Source organism: Desmodus rotundus, unplaced genomic scaffold (genome assembly GCF_022682495.2).
Source record: "Desmodus rotundus isolate HL8 unplaced genomic scaffold, HLdesRot8A.1 manual_scaffold_100, whole genome shotgun sequence".
NCBI classification, from domain to species: domain Eukaryota; kingdom Metazoa; phylum Chordata; class Mammalia; order Chiroptera; family Phyllostomidae; genus Desmodus; species Desmodus rotundus.
In genome coordinates this window covers 250,414-267,137 of record NW_026527153.1, presented here as the reverse complement: position 1 = coordinate 267,137, position 16,724 = coordinate 250,414, and the positions used below count along the sequence as shown (strand labels likewise).

Sequence of the window (16,724 nt, the reverse complement as noted above, 5' to 3'; positions counted from 1 at the left end):
CCACGCCCCTGACAGGGTGGAGTCTGGTTAGGCAACTCGGAACTCCGCATCTCTTGCGCCCTCCAGCGTCCAAGGGGCGAAAACACAGAGATGGCCCCTGGTTCGCCCCGCCTTAGACAGCAGCTAAATAGCGGTGCGCACGCGCTACAGCTTAGTCCGGAAGAGCCCGGAACAGGCTGTTTCCTACTGGGTTAGGCGCGGAAGCCTACGGGAGGTCTAGGAGGTGTGGCCACAGGGATTTACCCTATGGGTGCTTGGGGGGCGTGGCATAATCCACCAAACGTCCCAATGGGTCCGTAGGAGGCGGGGCCCTCCGGGCACTGAGGGCCTATCAGGGCAAGGAGCCTTGCGAGACCGCCTGGGTTCCGCCGCCACGTGAGTGCCCAGCGGAGGCTGCAATACACACGGTGGTCAGCATGCCGGCGACAGCAGCGACTCGGAAGCGGGGAAAGCTGGCCTCCGGGGACCGGGCTGGTACGGGAGCTGGCAAGCGGCGGCGGAAGGTGAGCGTGGTGTTTCTGAAGGCCGGGATCAGACCTGCTCCTGGGACTACTGTCATCCCACCTTCATCCCCTCCTTTCCCCTCCTGGGCCCCCTCAACCCACTCCCGACCCTTCTCCCGGGACTCCAACTGGAGTCAGCTTCGCTTCTCTGACTGCCGGCCAAATCCTGGACTGCGGTTCTTAGTCCCAGAGCCCTGCAGAGACCGGAAGGGGCCCTTGGTCAGTGCCGGAGTGGTCGGGAACCCTGACCTGTGAAAGGATCGTTCTCGTATAATTCCCAGGCCGACTCTTCCGGGGACAAGGGCAAGTCCAAGGGTGGCGGCAAGATGAATGAGGAGATCTCCAGCGACTCTGAGAGTGAGAGGTGAGCTCTGCTTTTCTGCTTAGTGGTACGGAATGCTGAGGCCCATGGTGCATGGAAGGCTCATTGAGTGAGAGCCCCGGCCCTTGGCTCACAGGCCTTGGCTGTTTCCTTCAGTTTCTGATCCTGAGAAGCCCCATCTCCTTCGCCGCGGGGCCTCTGTGTGGAGAGGACCTCCAGCCCCAGTGGGAGACCAGGGAGATCTCTCTGGCACATGGCAGGGTGACAGGGAGCGGAGTCCAGGCTGGACTGACTTGGAAGGGGAGGAGGCAAGAAATGCTGGCTAGTTCTTCACTCCCTTTTCCCACGATTTCACAATTACTGGTCTCCCCCTGGCTCTGAACAGAGTCCAGGCACTGGCTTCACTTTTGAGAGCACAGAGGTGAGCAGGCAGGTGAAGACTGGCGGTGTGGTAATGGGATGTGTCTTACAGCCCTGCGCTCTGGGAAGAGAGGAGGGGCATGTAAATAGGGCCAGGAGAGATGAGGTAGGGAAGCTGTTGAGGGATCAGAGGAAAGGGGGGTGTGTGTCAGAACGGGAGGTGGGGAGGATGGAAGGCCAGGGGGCGGGTACATCCAGCTTGCGGAGGGCTTTGAATACCTCCCTTGTCCTGTCTGGTGACAGGAGTGGGGCAAATGGCAGAGTTTCCGAGGCGCTAGCAAAGTGTCAGGCCCGGCCTTGTGGCACAGAAGTCCTCATACCCGGGAACCCAGGTGCCTGCCTTAAGCGTTGGCTTTGGAAATTCTGCTTCTCAAACTGACTATGTGTTGGCCTTACCCTGCTCACGGAGAGACTTAAGGTGCTTTGCTTAGTCCTGATTACTGTGGGTGGGGGGGTGCTAAGCAGTTTTAAAAGTGTCGTGAGATGCCTTACATACAGAAGCGTCAATGGAACGCGTTTGTACCGTAGAGCGTAGTGAGGACATGATGACCCTTTGGGTGCCCACCACTCAGGTTACAAACTGGATCATCTGCAGCAACTTACAAGCCCCAGTTGCCATTCCTGATTTCTTTCCTCCTTTCCATCCTTTTTCTCCTCCTTTTTTACTTCCTCATTCAGCTCTAATTTACATATAGTGACATTTACCTTTGTTTATCGTACATTCGTGAGTTTGGAAGGTGCATACCACGGTGGAGATAGAGAATGGTTTCATCACCCTGATTTGCCTTTGGTGAGGGCCCACTGCCCTCCATGCCCCAGTCCCAGCCCCAGACCAAAGTCAGTTCTCTCACCCCAGAGATGCCCCTGTGCCCAGTAGCAGGGGAAGACAAGGACCCTGTCCAGTCTGCCCACTTCAGTCAGGGAGGAACTGTTCCCTCCCCTCTCTGGTTGTCCAGGTTGTCCGGGAGGTACAGAAATAGAAAGGAGGCCCTGGCTGGTGAGGCTCAGTGGATTGAGTGCTGGCATGCATACCAAAGGGGGGGCATTTTGATTCCCAGTCAGGGCATATGCCTGGGTTGCCAGCCAGGTCCCCAGAAGGGGGCCCATGAGAGCAAACCACACGTTGATGTTTCCCTGCCTTTCTCCCTTCCATCCCCTCGGTCTAAAAAATAAATAAAAACATGAAAATAAAGTGAAAGGACAGGCTTGTCTCCCACTTGTGGGCCCCTCCGCCCTCCAGAGCACCCTCTGGGCTCTGCCTGCCCCTCCTACTTCTCAGCTGCCTCAGACTTGGCATGGATGCTGGGCTCAGTCACCTCTGCTGTGGAGCCGGTCCCAACTAAGGGGTGGCTAGGGCAGCACCCCCTGGGGCCAGAGCTGTTCCTGCAGAGCTTGGGACCCAGTGACACAGAAACCCTTCCCAAAGAGCTCAGTAGTTCCAGGGTGTCAGCCGGGGTGTCAGCCAGGGTCCCACACCAGTGGCCTTGAATTGCCAGTGGGAATGGGAAGTCCCTCCCCGCCCTGCCCTTAGAAGGGGTGTGGACAGGGCCATGGGCACTCACCTAGGACAAGCAGGGACCTGGGAGAGATGGCCCTTGGTGCCCAGTATCAGAACCTTCCACCGCTGTCCCAGTTCTGTGGGCTCCTCTAGCAACACTCTCGAAACCTTTGGCGTGACTGTGGGAGGGACTTTCCGACAATATTGTGCCACGTGATTCCAGGAAACATCTTATGATGCCAGGAAACAGGAATTGCTCAGAAGTGATGGAGACACAGGAGTCAGCTTGCAGGACCTTCTCCAGGCCACATCTGGGACAGTCTGAGGCTCAGCATAAATAAGGACAGGTTGCCGATTACAAGTAGGGCAGCTGGTCACTTCCGGGGAGAGACCTGGTGCAGCAGGTGACTTAAGTGATCAGTTAGTTTTCGTCACCAACAGGGAGACGTGTCCCTCCTGACAGAATGCCCCTAGGAGACGTCACACACGTTGGGTCCACCCCCAAATGGCAGCAGCTGAATCTAATCATGACAAGACAGGAGAGAAACCAAGACTGAGGGAGACCCCATAAAACAACTGGCCTGTATTCGAGGTGTGTCAAGGACGTCAAGTCATGGAAGAAGAAATAAAAAGGCTGAGACAGGGTTCAGATTGAAGGAGACTAAAGAGACGGGATGAGGAGATGCTGTGGGTGACGCCCAGCTGGGTCCCGAGCTGCTCCGGCACCCACATCCTTGTGTCTGGTACGGCCGCCTGGGGCGCCCACAGGCGTCCTTTCCTGAGAGCAGAGCTGGGCCTGGGGGTGTGCGGGTATAAATAAGGCACTGTGATGCCCAGGCATGGGCAGAGCTTGGTCTGCCCGGCCCCATCAGGGCTATTGGACAGGACGGCCAGGTGGGGCCTCCAGTGAGCAATGGTTCTGAGTTGATGGCGGGGGTTGCCTTTGAAGGCTCAGTGACCGGAGGAGGTGGGTGTGGCAGCAGTGGATTTGGTTGGACCCGGGTGGGTCGGGTCAGCGTGGGGCTGGAGCTGCCCTGTGCTCTGGTGGGTCACTGTGGAGAGAAGGGGGGCCCCGGCTTGTGGGGCCGCAGCTCAGAGAAGCAGAGTCTGGGGTGAGCAAAGACAGTGTTTAATGAACTTGCCCGTGCATGCCTGAAGTTCAGCCTACATCAGTGACCCCACCCTGCAGATGGACAGCCTGGGCCGGGATGGATGGCCCGGGTGGCTATGGGGTCTAACAGGCTCTCAGCCTTTCCTCCTCTAACTACACAGCCGGGAACCGGTGCACCCGCGTCCCAGTGATGCTGCCAGTACATCGCACCCATCAGCTTTGGGTTGAGACTCTGGGGCCACAGCCCCGCCAGGGAGGGAGTGGGGATCACCGTCCTGGACACAGCAGGGAGATGTGGGAGCAAGAAGGGGTGACTTGGGGGTACCAGAGATGGGCGGGAAGGTTGAGGCTGACAGTCTCTACCCAGCCAGGCACCAGGGCGCGGGAAGGCCGTGCAGCTCAGAGGCGCACCTCCAGCAGGTAGCGCAGGCGGCACTGGCTCTCCTGGTAGATGAGGTACTCGCTCTGGGAGAACGAGGAACCGCTGAATTTGGGGCAGGGCATGGGCTGGCCCTGGGGCACCACCACTCGCTGGCCATCCAGCTCCAGCTCGGTGTCCTGGGTTGGATCTGCAGGGTACAGCCGGGACCAAGGGGGATGCCAGGGTCACTCACTGGTCCTTGACCTTACCAGGAAGTTCCACCCCCCTATGCTGCCTGCTTCTGGCACAGGCCTGCCGGCTCCTTTCCACCTTGTCAACCTCCAAACCACTGTGCAGGCTGGGCTTTCTGTCCGGCCTACCCTGCCCCATTGCTCTACCTGGGAAACACCCACTCATCCTTCAGTGTGTGATGACACCTCTTCTTTGAAGCCCTCCTGGATACCCAGGAATGATTTGTTGAATGGCAAAGTGAAATACTGCAGAGAGGACGCATGCGGCTTTTTGCCCCTCTGCACAGCGCCTTCCCTGCTTGCTGCTCCCTGCAGGCACCCTCGTCCCTGGTCTCAGCCCCACTTCCATTCTCAGGCCTGTGCAGCTTCTCAGGGCTGGGACTCACCAGGCTCTGTGTGGCCTCGGGCAATTTCACTGTTAAAGTGGTGGGGTGGGTAGACTGGGGGATGGTGCTTTCCTTCTGCGTTCAGTAGTTATGACTGGGGCCACAGGGAGGCCTGGGCTGCTTGGCCCTCTGGCCCAACTCTTGGGGCCCTCTGTGGTGCACTGCTAGCCCCTCTGTGTTGGCTGCCTCAGCACAGACAGGGGCCCACTCCTCCACCCTGAGAAAACTCCCCTTGCCCAGGCTATGATGCCTCCCGTCACTCTCCCCCACTCCCAGGCTCCTGGGGCCAGGCCTCTGCACCCCCTGCTGCCCTTGCCACAGTCAGTCAAGGCCTCCCAGTGACCGAATCCAGGGTGGGGCGCTTTTCTCCTTGGCCTGCTTGCTGACTTGCCACTGGCACCCTTAGCCCCTTAGCCCGGGTCCCCCTGTTCTGGCTCTCCGGGGGCTACCGTCCCCTCTTTCTTAGGCTCCTCTGTCCTCCTGCCAGACGCCTTGGCCTTGGGCAACCTTCGACAACCTAGAACTTCAGCCCCATCTGCCCTTGGACCTTGCTGCCTTGGCTGGGTGAGTGGCAGTGGTCTCCAATGAAGGGGTCAGCCTGGGGTGGGGACCCAGTCTGGAGAGGTCACCTCAATGAGGGCCATGCTGGACAGAAACCTGGGGGTCATTAGAGACACCTTCAACCCTGTCTGTCCCACATGCCACCACCCCACCCCACATATCCCTCTCTCGGAATCTCTGCCCCCACAGCCGTGCCCTAGCCTGGGTGCCCCCACCCATGCATGACGATTCCACCGCCTCCCTGCTGCCTCCGGCTCTGCCACCCTGCCCAGGGCCTACAGCCACTGAGGTCTGGCTATGTCCACATCCAAATGGGCGCCCTCTTGCTCTCTGGATGAGGCCTCCTTGTCCCCAAGTCCCCCGCCGCTGCCCACACAGGCCTTTGTCTGAGCTTTCCCATCAGGCTGGGCTTGGAGGTCCCACCCTGCCACAGCCTCCCAAACTCTGAGCCACTGGCTGCCTGCTTTCCCGCCAAGGGTCATCTCTCACCCCATCAGGTCTGGCTGGCACACTCACTCTATCCTCACCACCTTCTCTAGGAGGCTGTCCCTGAGTCCCCTCAAATCCTAGGACTCCCCACTGAGTGATCTTTTTAGTCACTATTCAGGGGTTCCTCTCTTGGATCCCCCCTAACCTGGGTGAACACCAGGCCCAGTCCTCCTCAGTCCCCATGCCCACTGGGACTGGGCCCGAGGAGCCACTCACCATAGCCCACTGACTTGCTGTTCTCTGAGGCAAAGTAGATGCCCTTGCCCACGCGGCCACCGGAATGCGGCATGATGCGGAGCCCGAGGGCCAGGATGGCGGCCACTACCGCCCCGTTGGTGCCACGCCACAGCAGAATTAGATTTTCCAGCTTGCAGTGAGCCTGGAACTGATCTCCCTGGGTAGGGGTGGGGAGAAACGGGGCAGCCACATTATGCCAGGGCGAGGCTCCTCCCTGTCACTCCAAGAGGCCCACTGGGGCCTGGGCCTCTGGCCACTCGCATGCTCATTCCCACGCTCGCCAGCCCCAGGGCTGCTGGGAACCGGTCAGAGTTGCAGAGACGGTCCAGTAAGGGACACACAAGGCAGGTCATCTCCCCAAGAGTCAGGGCAGTGACAGGGGAGGGCACTGGGGGACGTCCCTCACCTCCCCTTCTTGGTTCACTTTCCAAACATGCTGCAGGGCCGGGCAGCTGTCATTGCTGGTCTGCATTAAGTAGGTGTGGATCACCTGGGGGAAGAGCAGAAGTGGGGTGCCAAGGGTGAGAGACATAAGGATGAACCCCCACCTGAGTCCTAGAGCCCTCCTCAAGCCCTAGAAACACAGGACAGGGGGCCAAGGGCAGAGGGGTGGGGCCCACTGTTCCCTTGGCTCCTCCCTGGGCTCAGCCCACCTTGTACTCGGGCGCCTCAGGGTCCAGCAGCTGGAGCTGGCACTTGAGCAGCTGGTAATCTCGGTCCAGTGGGTGTGGCACCTCCTCCACCCTCTTCTCCTCCTTGGAAGCTGCCTGCAGGCTCCGGGCCAGCTCGTTGGTAGCCAGCACCTAAGGTGATGGGCACTGGCAGCTTGTCTGTCCACGTGACCTCCCGCCTCTGCTCTCCTCCCACATGACCGGCACTGTGGCCACCCGACTTATCTGTCCACCTGTTCACCACCACCCCACCCATCACAGTCCTGCTCTCTGGGCCTTTTGGTCATCTGCCCCCCAAGTCCCTTGTCCAATCCGATAGGCATCCCCACTGCCTGCCCACCTGCCAGCCCTCACCAGCAGCATGTCCTTCTTGGCCTGCAGAAGCTCCAGGGAGTCGATGGGCGGGGGCCAGCTGTGGCCAAAGTTGTGGGGAATGACCGTGTAGAAGTGGGAGGACAGCTCTTCCAGGCTGTGGTCCCCAGAGGTGGGGGCTCTCAGGGCCGCCTCCAGGGCCTCCAAGGCCTCGAAGCCCCGTGCGATCTGCCGCTTGCTCAAATTTCCCAGTGGTATCATTTTCACATCTATGGGGGTGAGGAGAGTGGGGAGACTCAGCCCCCGGTCACTCCCAGGGCCTTGCACCATGCCCGGCCCTTGCCCTCACCCAGGTTCATGAGGGCCATAGCGTCACTGAACATGTCCTTGCTGAAGATGTTGGTAATGAGCTTCTGTGTGGCTGCATCCAAGGAGCAGGGCCGCACCTGCTGAGCCACAGTCCTCACTGGGCCTCCATCAACCTAGGGGCAGAGGGCACACATAGGGGCCAGGTGTAGGGCCCAACCAAGGCCAGAGAGGGGGAGTCTGTGGCAGTGTGGCACAGCTGGGCAGGGGCAGTGGCCTGGAGGCTGGGTCCCTGGTCCCCTCCCTCAGCCCAGAGCCGGCCACTTCACCTTCACCACAGCTTCCTGGGCCTCGTCCTCGCCCTGCACCTCGATCAGCGTGTACTTTCCGGGATGAGCCACAAAGCGGTCCCGCTCCGCCCAGTGATTCTTGGTCTTGTCCCGAAACTTCTTCTCAAAGTCCTTCTTTGCATCGTCCAGTGAATCGAAGTAGCTGAGCTTTGACTGGCCCACCTCTCCCTGCAATCGACAGCCTTCAGATGTGTGCCCAGTGCCGTGCCCACCATAACACCTGCTGGCCTGTGTCCAGCCAATGCCCTGTGTCCAGCACCTGAGATGGTCAGCACCTATGGCCTTTCTGCCTGAGTGCTGTGTGGACCCTGGGCAGCAGGGGGCAGTGCTGAGCAGGGAGAGGTGAGGGGAGGTCCTCTGCAGGGGGCAGGGTGGGCACTCACCACGCGGCCCCAGCGGTTCCAGCAGGCGAAGCGGTCACCGTCCTCCAGCAGCTGGATGAGGTAGAACTTGTTGTTGTTGTTCCCGATGTTGGTCTGGTTCAGGGTGCAGTCATAGTCCCCGTGCACCTGGGCCGGAGGGCGCATGGGCAGGCCAGGCTGGCGTGGGCCGCCCTTTGGGGGCGAGAGACCCAGCCGCACCCTGACAGGGCTCGGACTGCACTGGGCCATCAGAGGAGGCCCTGGGGGATGACGTCTGAGGGCATGTGGCTAAACTCGGGCTGTGGAGGGAGATTCTGCAAAGCCATGGCTGTGCCCTGGGTCAGGGAATTGAGGGACGCATGTTTCTGCCCCAGGGTCTCATAGGGACACAACCCTGCCCTGTGAGGGATCTCAGGGGGCACAGCTACACAGCCCGACCCTGCAGCGTAGGTTTGAGGGTGCATAGGTGAGCCCGGGGGGAGCTGGAGGGTCGGAGCCTGGCTTGAAGGGTAGAAGGAGGAGGCCAGAGAAGCTCAGGGGCCTGCCCTGCGGTCTGAAGAACAGACACGACCTGCCTAAGTGGGACGCGATGCAGCCCTGCCTGAACTCTGGGCTCTTAGGAGACCATAGCTGACTTGGGAACCTTGAGCTGTGTGACCACAGCTAAGCTGCACTGGGGAGAGGAGCAGCTCTGAGTGTATTTGCATCTAGGAGGGCGCAGGCTCCAGGCCTGGCTGAGGACCACAGCTCACCTGGGTGCCGGGATTGCGGCTGAGGGGACACTCGAGGTCCACCCGGACTATGTGCTTTTCTGTGGGTGCGGCCCTGAGAGCCTCAGCAGTAGAGCGGAAGCTGTCCTCCTCTGCCCCCTGCCATCCTTTTTTCTCATCCTGCACAGCGGGCTTGCGCTTGGGAGCCATGGCTGTTTTAGGGCACGAGAGGGACTTCAGGCTTCCATGGCAGCTGCACCCACCTGGCTGGTACAGCACCAGCGTGCCCCATGCTGGGTTTGCCTTTGGTGAGCGCCCACCGCCTCCACCTCCCTCCATTCCCCAGTCCAAGCCCCAGACCAAAGCCAGTTCTCTCGCCCCAGAGATGCCCCTGTGCCTGGTGGCAGGGGCCAGGCCAGGACCCTGTCCAGTCTGCCCACTTCGGTCAGGGAGGAGCGGTTCCCTCCCCTCTCTGGTTGTCCTGGTTGTCCGGGTGGTACAGAAAGTGAAAGGAGAGGCTTCTCTCCCACTTATGGGCCCCTCCGCCCTCCAGAGCACTCTCTGGCCTCTGCCTGCTCCTCCCACTTCTCAGCTGCCTCGGACTTGGCATGGATGCTGGGCTGAGTCACCCCAGCTATAGAGCCGGTCCCAACTAAGGGGTGGCTAGGGCAGCACCCCCTGGGGCCAGAGCTGTTCCTGCAGAGCTTGGGACCCAGTGACACAGAAACCCTTCCCAAAGAGCTCAGTAGTTCCAGGGTGTCAGCCGGGGTGTCAGCCAGGGTCCCACATCAGTGGCCTTGAATTGCCAGTGGGAATGGGAAGTCCCTCCCCGCCCTGCCCTTAGAAGGGGTGTGGACAGGGCCATGGGCACTCACCTAGGACAAGCAGGGACCTGGGAGAGATGGCCCTTGGTGCCCAGTATCAGAACCTTCCACCGCTGTCCCAGTTCTGTGGGCTCCTCTAGCAACACTCTTGAAACCTTTGGCGTGACTGTGGGAGGGACTTTCCGACAATATTGTGCCACGTGATTCCAGGAAACATCTTATGATGCCAGGAAACAGGAATTGCTCAGAAGTGATGGAGACACAGGAGTCAGCTTGCAGGACCTTCTCCAGGCCACATCTGGGACAGTCTGAGGCTCAGCATAAATAAGGACAGGTTGCCGATTACAAGTAGGGCAGTTGGTCACTTCCGGAGAGAGACCTGGTGCAGCAGGTGACTTAAGTGATCAGTTAGTTTTCGTCACCAACAGGGAGACGTGTCCCTCCTGACAATGCCCCTAGGAGATGTCACACACGTTGGGTCCACCCCCAAATGGCAGCAGCTGAATCTAATCATGACAAGACAGGAGAGAAACCAAGACTGAGGGAGACCCCATAAAACAACTGGCCTGTATTCGAGGTGTGTCAAGGACGTCAAGTCATGGAAGAAGAAATAAAAAGGCTGAGACAGGGTTCAGATTGAAGGAGACTAAAGAGACGGGATGAGGAGATGCTGTGGGTGACGCCCAGCTGGGTCCCGAGCTGCTCCGGCACCCACATCCTTGTGTCTGGTACGGCCGCCTGGGGCGCCCACAGGCGTCCTTTCCTGAGAGCAGAGCTGGGCCTGGGGGTGTGCGGGTATAAATAAGGCACTGTGATGCCCAGGCATGGGCAGAGCTTGGTCTGCCCGGCCCCATCTGGGCTATTGGACAGGACGGCCAGGTGGGGCCCCCAGTGAGCAATGGTTCTGAGTTGATGGCGGGGGTTGCCTTTGAAGGATCAGTGACCGGAGGAGGTGGGTGTGGCAGCAGTGGACATAGGTGGACTGGAGTGAGGGGGCGTGCTAGCACTGCCTTCCTTTCTCCAGGGCTGCCTGGGTGCCCCCGGTGCCCCGCCAGGTATCTAGTGCCCGACTGGGTACACCCTTGTCCACGCCCCTGACAGGGTGGAGTCCTGTTCAGGTCTCGGAAACCCGCATCTCTGGTGCCTCGGTGCCTCCGAGCATCCAAGGTGCTAAAAAACAGGGAGTCGGCCCCTGGTTCGTCCCGCCTTAAACCTCAGGAAAACAGCGGTGCGCACACGCTGCAGCTTCGGCCGGAAGCATCGGGACGAGGCTTCGCTTACCCTCCCATTTGACGAGCTCGTTCTCTATCCTTTTATTTAAGATTTTATAAATTTATATTTAGAGAGGGGAAGGGGCAGAAACATCAATGTGTGGTTGCCTTTGGAGCACCCCGTACTGGGAACCTGGCCCACAACCCAGGCAGGTGTCCTGACTGGGAATCGAACCAGTGACCCTTTGGTTTGCAGGTTGGTACTCAGTCCACTGAGCCACACCAGCCAGGGCTCATCCTCTATCCTTAAAAGAGGGAGAAAGGACCCATCCTGTGGCCTTTGGGACAGCTGACAATATCGTCCGTTGCCATGATGGTGTGTGGTGTGGGTTTCCAAGGCTTAGTGTTCTTTAGAATTTTGTGTGTGCGGCGCACGTGTCTTCCCCCTCAGGGTTGCTGTCGAGGCGTCTGAAGCCCTTTGGGTTCCTGACTCTTACACACAGCCTGGTTTTTCTCCGGAGCCTGTGGAACCTTCGCTTCCCCTGTGGAGCTGAGAGATTTCACAGTGGGCCCTCTGGGTTTGGGTCTGTTTTCACGCTTGTGTCAGGCAGTGGGCGGGCCCTTTGTATTCTGCACGTGTAAGCATTGGCCGTGAGGGCTGGCAGGGGGAGCAGCCAGGGGCATGGTCCTAGAGGCCGGAGGAGTGGGGTGAGCACCCTCAAAGCCAGTCCCTCCCGGCCCACAGCCTAGCTCCCAGGAGGGCAGAGGAGGAGGAACAGGAGGAGCTGGAGGAGACCGCACAGGAGAAGAAGCTACGCTTGGCCAAGCTCTACCTTGAACAGCTGAGGCAGCAAGGTGAGCCTGTGAGCTGGGCAGGGGGGTGTGGAGCCTGCACCTAAGCCTGCCTGCTGCGGCCCCTGTCTGCTGGTGGGGGACTGGTGCAGGTTCCCAGTGGGCTTCCGGGGCTGCTGGAGCTGGCCGCCCTGTGGGATTGTGGCCGGAGCTCTAATGGGCTTTAAGGGGACGGCCAGACCTTTGGGGGGCTTTATACAGATCTGAGAGGTAAAGGCAGGCCGTGGGCGGGAAGAGACATCAGGCCCTTAACCCCGTGTGCCCGAGGCAGCACGAGCTTCCCGCAGGACACTACCCAAGTGTTTGGGCCCCAGGACCAAGGTGGTACGGTGGGAATGGGAAGGGAAAAGCAGGGTCTTGGCCTGGGTTGACTTGGTCTGGTGTGCTCTTCACAGAGGAGGAGAAGGCTGAAGCACGCGAGTTTGAGGAGGACCAGGTGGCGGGGCGCCTGAAGGAGGACGTGGTGCGTGTGGCGGGGTGGTGCTGGGAGGAAGGGCTGGGACTGCTCTGGCTCGTGGAACCTCACGCCTGTCCTCTCCCTGCAGCTGGAGCAGAGGGGCAGGCTGCAGAAGTCGGTGGCGAAGGAGGTGAGTGGGCAGCGCGCTTGTGTAAGATTGGAGGGGATTGGGGTCCCTCCTGGGTTGGTGGCAGATGGCTCAGCCGGGGACTCAGGTTGTGGGGTCTGTGAGAACATGGTGGGCACTTGGACAGACAGGGTTAGCTCAGGGCTTGGTTCCCTTGCAGCCCTGGGTCGGCGCCTCGGGTCGGGAGGCGGGGAGGGTGTGTGAGCAGGTGGGGTCCCTCTGCCCGCCCAGATCCAGGCCCCAGCCCCAGGTGACCTGCGAGTCTTGCGAGGCCACCAGCTCTCCATCACGTGTTTGGTCATCACCCCCGACGACTTGGCCATCTTTTCTGCCGCCAAAGACTGCACCATCATTAAGTGTGAGTGGTGCCTGGTGGGGGTGGGTGGCGCTGGTCTGGGAGGAAGGCGGGATTGGGGAAGGTTTTAGAGGCAGGTTTGTTCCCACAGAAGTGTTTCTGTGTGACTTCTGCCCTGGTGTGGGGCTGTGAGCTTCCTGTCACTGCTACTGGGGACGAGTGAGCTGGGGCAGGATGACAACTTAATGGGAATCCATGCTGCTGGTGGGGGGCTGGGTGAGGGCCCCTGAGGCTCGGCACCACCCTGGGATTGAGCTCCTGGTCCTCCCCCCGCAGCAGGAATAGGAAGAACTTGAACCACTGGCCCCAAAGCACTTTCCTCTCCCTTCTCTTCTGGGCTTGTGACTGCCCTTTCAGGACATTGCTTCCACTTAACAGATGAGGTGACCTGTCCAGGCGCTCCCAGTGGCTGAGCCAGCTCAGACCTGGGGCCAGGACTTTTCCCATGGCTCCATGCTGCCCTTGGTGGGGAGGTCGGTCGCCAGCTTGTCCTACCCCTGTCCTATACCTCTCTTCTCGCGGTGTCAGGGAGTGTGGAGAGTGGACGGAAGCTTCATGTGATCCCACGAGCCAGGAAGGGTGCGGAGGGGCAGCCCCCCGGCCATAGCAGCCACGTACTCTGCATGGCCATCTCCTCCGACGGCAAGTACCTGGTAAGGTGTGGTGGGCCCTGGGGGTCGGGGAGGGGTGTGGGCACACAGGGGGTGCCTGCCTGTGGCCACTGTCCTCCTCCCCGCAGGCCTCGGGCGACCGCAGCAAGCTCATTCTCATTTGGGAGGCCCAGAGCTGCAGGCACCTGTACACCTTCACGGGACACCGGGATGCAGTGTCGGTGAGCAGCCGGGCCTCCTCAGGCAGACGTGGTCCAGGCTTGGTGCTGGGCCCTGGGGGGTGGGGTGAAGGAGGCAGAGGGTTGCCATCCTCAGGGAACCTGTGCTTTGGCGTAGTGAGTGGCATTGTCAAAGTCACAAATGGGGTAAAGGGATAGGAGAGAGGTGGGGTCTGAGCCGAGCTCACCCAGCGGGCAGGGAGGCCTCTGACAAGTCAGCAGCTGCTCGCGGGCAGGCGAGCTCAGGGGAGGGCAGGGGAGCCGGCCCTGGCTCCGGAGAAGGCCATTCAGAATGGCCGCACGATGCCCGGGATGGGGTAGAGGGTCAGCTCCCTGTGCCAGTGTGACTTGCCTTTCAGGAAGCCCTCTCTGGGCCTGATCTCTGTGTTGAATGCTGTAGTCCAGGCCCCCTTTGCCCTCTCTCTGCACCCCTAGGGGCTGGCGTTCCGCAGAGGCACCCACCAGCTCTACAGCACGTCCCACGACCGCTCTGTGAAGGTGTGGAATGTGGCGGAAAACTCCTACGTGGAGACACTGTGAGTGTGCGTGGGGAGAGGGTGTGTGGGGGTGTGTGTGCGAGTTCTCGGGTGACCCCCTCTGTCCCCTCTCCAGCTTCGGGCACCAGGACGCTGTGGCTGCCCTGGATGCTCTGAGCAGGGAGTGCTGCGTGACGGCGGGGGGCCGTGACGGGACCGTGCGTGTGTGGAAGATCCCTGAGGAGTCTCAGCTTGTCTTCTATGGCCACCAGTAAGGCTGCGACTGTGCCAGGCGGGGGCTCCATGGGCTGGGGGGCACGCAGGACGTGCCCCTCACTGCTCCTTCCTCCAGGGGCTCCATTGACAGCATCCAACTCATCAATGAGGAGCACATGGTGTCGGGCGCAGACGACGGGTAAGGGCTGCCTTTGGGTGCCTCCCGCCACCACATCGCTCTTGTGCTCCCTGGTCAGGGGCAGTGTGACCCCTACAGAGAAGACACTAGGGGCAAGCTCAGGTGGCTTCATCTGCGTCCCATGGCTGGTGCGCACTGGGTCCCCTCCCACCGTGTGGCCTTTCTGCCCTGCCCCTCATGGACTCTGCTCTCTGTCCCCAGCTCTGTGGCCTTGTGGGGCCTCTCCAAGAAACGGCCGCTTGCCCTGCAGCGTGAGGCCCATGGGCTGCGGGGGGAGCCGGGCCTGGAGCAGCCCTTCTGGGTGTCGGCTGTGGCGGCCCTGCTCAACACAGACCTGGTAGCCACAGGTGAGCGCCCTGCACGGTGGGAGGGGATCCCCCGGGGGGCTGGTGCGGACCCTCATTGTCTCCCTGGCCTCCAGGCTCCCACAGCTCCTGTGTGCGGCTCTGGCAGTGTGGTGAGGGCTTCCGGCAGCTTGACCTTCTGTGCGACATCCCCCTGGTGAGTTGAGATGGCCTGAGTGCCCAGCCCGTCAGGGCCACCTGTGCCTTCTGTGTACAGCCCAGGTTCTCGCACAGCCCTGGCAGGAGCCCTCCCTCAGTCTTCTTCCTGTCTCCCCTCCTCCACTGCCTGCCTTGCCCCGCGTGCTGGTGTGCAGGGCGGGGAGCAGCCTGGGCCCAGGTGTGGAGGGCCTGGCCCTATGTCAGTTCCTTGTGGCTGGGGCCAGATGGATGCTAAGCGAGGGCATGCTGACTTGGGTCACCTCGGGAAGAGTGGCAGGTCTGTCAGTGACATGGGGTCCCCAGGGCCCCACAGCCAGGAGCCACGCCCTGGGCCACACTGACATCCTAGGCGTCTATGGTCTCCCTAATCCTCATGAAGCTTCCCCGTCTCACCCGTGTGGAAGCTGAGGCCCTGAGGGGTCACAGGCTGGCCCAGGTGGCAGGAGGTGGAGCGGGGCTTGAACCCAGGCCTGCAGAGGCCAGGCCCTGGATGATGGTGCTCAGGCTGTGGTGGTGGAGGGCGTCTGTTCTCACATCCTCTGCATTGTCTCTCCCTTTTTTCAGGTGGGCTTTATCAATAGCCTCAAGTTCTCTAGCTCTGGGGACTTCCTGGTGGCTGGGGTGGGGCAGGAGCACAGGTATGGGGCCCCTCTGCAGGGTGGTGGGGGAAGGTGGCACTGGTTTGGTGGCTGGGTGGGAATGGGGGTGGGGATGGTGGGGTGGGGGCGCTGCACTGACCTCAGCTTCTCCCTCACCCCCGCAGGCTGGGCCGATGGTGGCGGATCAAAGAGGCTCGGAACTCCGTCTGCATCATCCCTCTTCGAAGGGCCCCCAGGCCCACGGCCACAGGCTCCTGACGCCCTCCCCCCTTTATTTAAGTCCTTCCCAGGCCATGCCCGCCCTCTTTGTATTAAAAGTCTCTTCTTTTGGGCCTTGTCTCCTGGAGTTTCTTGCACGGGGCAGGGGGAGAGGAGGGGTGGCAGGGACTATGGTTTGGAAAAGGCCTGGGGAGGGTAGCCTGAGGCTTCTTGTCCTTCTCCAGGAACACGAGGTTGGAGCCATCAGCTGGCTCCTTGTCCCTGAGTGTCTTCTATGACCTCATTAGGCCAGCTCCTCACCCTCTGCTCCAGGCTGGTAGGGCTCAGAAACTGCTGACCCCTCAGCTAGAAGCCCCACTGTCCAGGCTTGTGTAAGGGCAGGCTGTGGGTCTGAACTGAACTGAGGACAGCCGGGCCTCCAAGTCAGGCTGGTCTGCCTCAACCAGGCCAGGTCGGGGAGCTGGAGGGGACAGACGGCCCTGGCCAAGCTGTGTGACCCATCACAGAAGTGATCCTGCCTGGTACATGTATCAGGAACACGGGGTCTCCTGATTTCACCAGCTGGGTAGTTCGCTCCTGCCTGGGGCTGAGGGGATGGGGAGGCAGCTGGAGGTGCCGATGGCACCGACGTCTCCCTGGTGGGAATGAGGCTTGTTAGGGATTGTGCTGTCATATAACATTGCAAGCAGCACAGAAATGCCCCTAATAGGTGAACCCATTTCCTATGGGCACATTCCCAGGGAGAAACTGAGGTTGGAAAACGCATGCCCTCGACATTGAACCGTTGCTCCTATGGCTTCGGGGCTCAACCGTGGTCAGCCGAGACTGCCTTACTGTAATGGGGCTCGTGTTTACTTATTTCAGCTGCAGCAAAAGACACGAAGTAGACCATCGTAACCCTCTTTTTTAAGCATGCATTTCAGTCGCGTTAAGTTTATTGACCTTGTCCCATGGACCTCAGGGACGTTTTCATCTTGCTTCCTCTGAAATCCTAGCCATTGATAATG

At 60.5% G+C, this 16,724-nt stretch overlaps 2 protein-coding genes across 2 annotated transcripts; one reads left to right on the top strand and one right to left on the bottom strand.

Annotated features, from left to right (window-relative positions):
* The first annotated feature begins 317 nt into the window (after nt 1-317).
* On the top strand, nt 318-15,830 carry RRP9 (ribosomal RNA processing 9, U3 small nucleolar RNA binding protein). The gene is made up of 15 exons (XM_053917690.2): nt 318-503; nt 785-867; nt 11,631-11,740; nt 12,133-12,200; nt 12,283-12,324; nt 12,553-12,679; nt 13,205-13,329; nt 13,416-13,508; nt 13,941-14,041; nt 14,118-14,252; nt 14,334-14,396; nt 14,598-14,743; nt 14,818-14,897; nt 15,464-15,537; nt 15,663-15,830. The coding sequence occupies exons 1-15, from the start codon at nt 417-419 to the stop codon at nt 15,754-15,756; spliced, it is 1,428 nt and encodes a 475-aa protein (XP_053773665.1). The 5' UTR covers nt 318-416; the 3' UTR covers nt 15,757-15,830.
* Nucleotides 3,119-9,835, bottom strand: LOC112309615 (protein mono-ADP-ribosyltransferase PARP3). The gene is made up of 10 exons (XM_071220449.1): nt 9,726-9,835; nt 8,893-9,062; nt 8,162-8,287; nt 7,758-7,946; nt 7,472-7,604; nt 7,165-7,391; nt 6,793-6,942; nt 6,546-6,629; nt 6,119-6,296; nt 3,119-4,423 (listed from the first exon to the last, which is right to left on the bottom strand). The coding sequence occupies exons 2-10, from the start codon at nt 9,058-9,060 to the stop codon at nt 4,254-4,256; spliced, it is 1,425 nt and encodes a 474-aa protein (XP_071076550.1). The 5' UTR covers nt 9,061-9,062; nt 9,726-9,835; the 3' UTR covers nt 3,119-4,253.
* Nucleotides 15,831-16,724: the final 894 nt, after the last annotated feature.

Bases quoted from the DNA above. Each gene is read 5' to 3' on its own strand.
- LOC112309615 (XM_071220449.1), bottom strand. From the start codon at position 9,060: ATGGCTCCCAAGCGCAAGCCCGCTGTGCAGGATGAGAAAAAAGGATGG. The intron at 7,947-8,161 runs GTGAGTGCCCAC...TGTCGATTGCAG, and splicing joins GGAACCGCTGGGGCCGCGTG to GGAGAGGTGGGCCAGTCAAA. The intron at 6,297-6,545 runs GTGAGGGACGTC...ACCCCTACCCAG, and splicing joins AAGTGAACCAAGAAGGGGAG to GGAGATCAGTTCCAGGCTCA.
- RRP9 (XM_053917690.2), top strand. From the start codon at position 417: ATGCCGGCGACAGCAGCGACTCGGAAGCGGGGAAAGCTGGCCTCCGGG. The intron at 12,325-12,552 runs GTGAGTGGGCAG...CTGCCCGCCCAG, and splicing joins AGAAGTCGGTGGCGAAGGAG to ATCCAGGCCCCAGCCCCAGG. The intron at 13,509-13,940 runs GTGAGCAGCCGG...CTGCACCCCTAG, and splicing joins GACACCGGGATGCAGTGTCG to GGGCTGGCGTTCCGCAGAGG.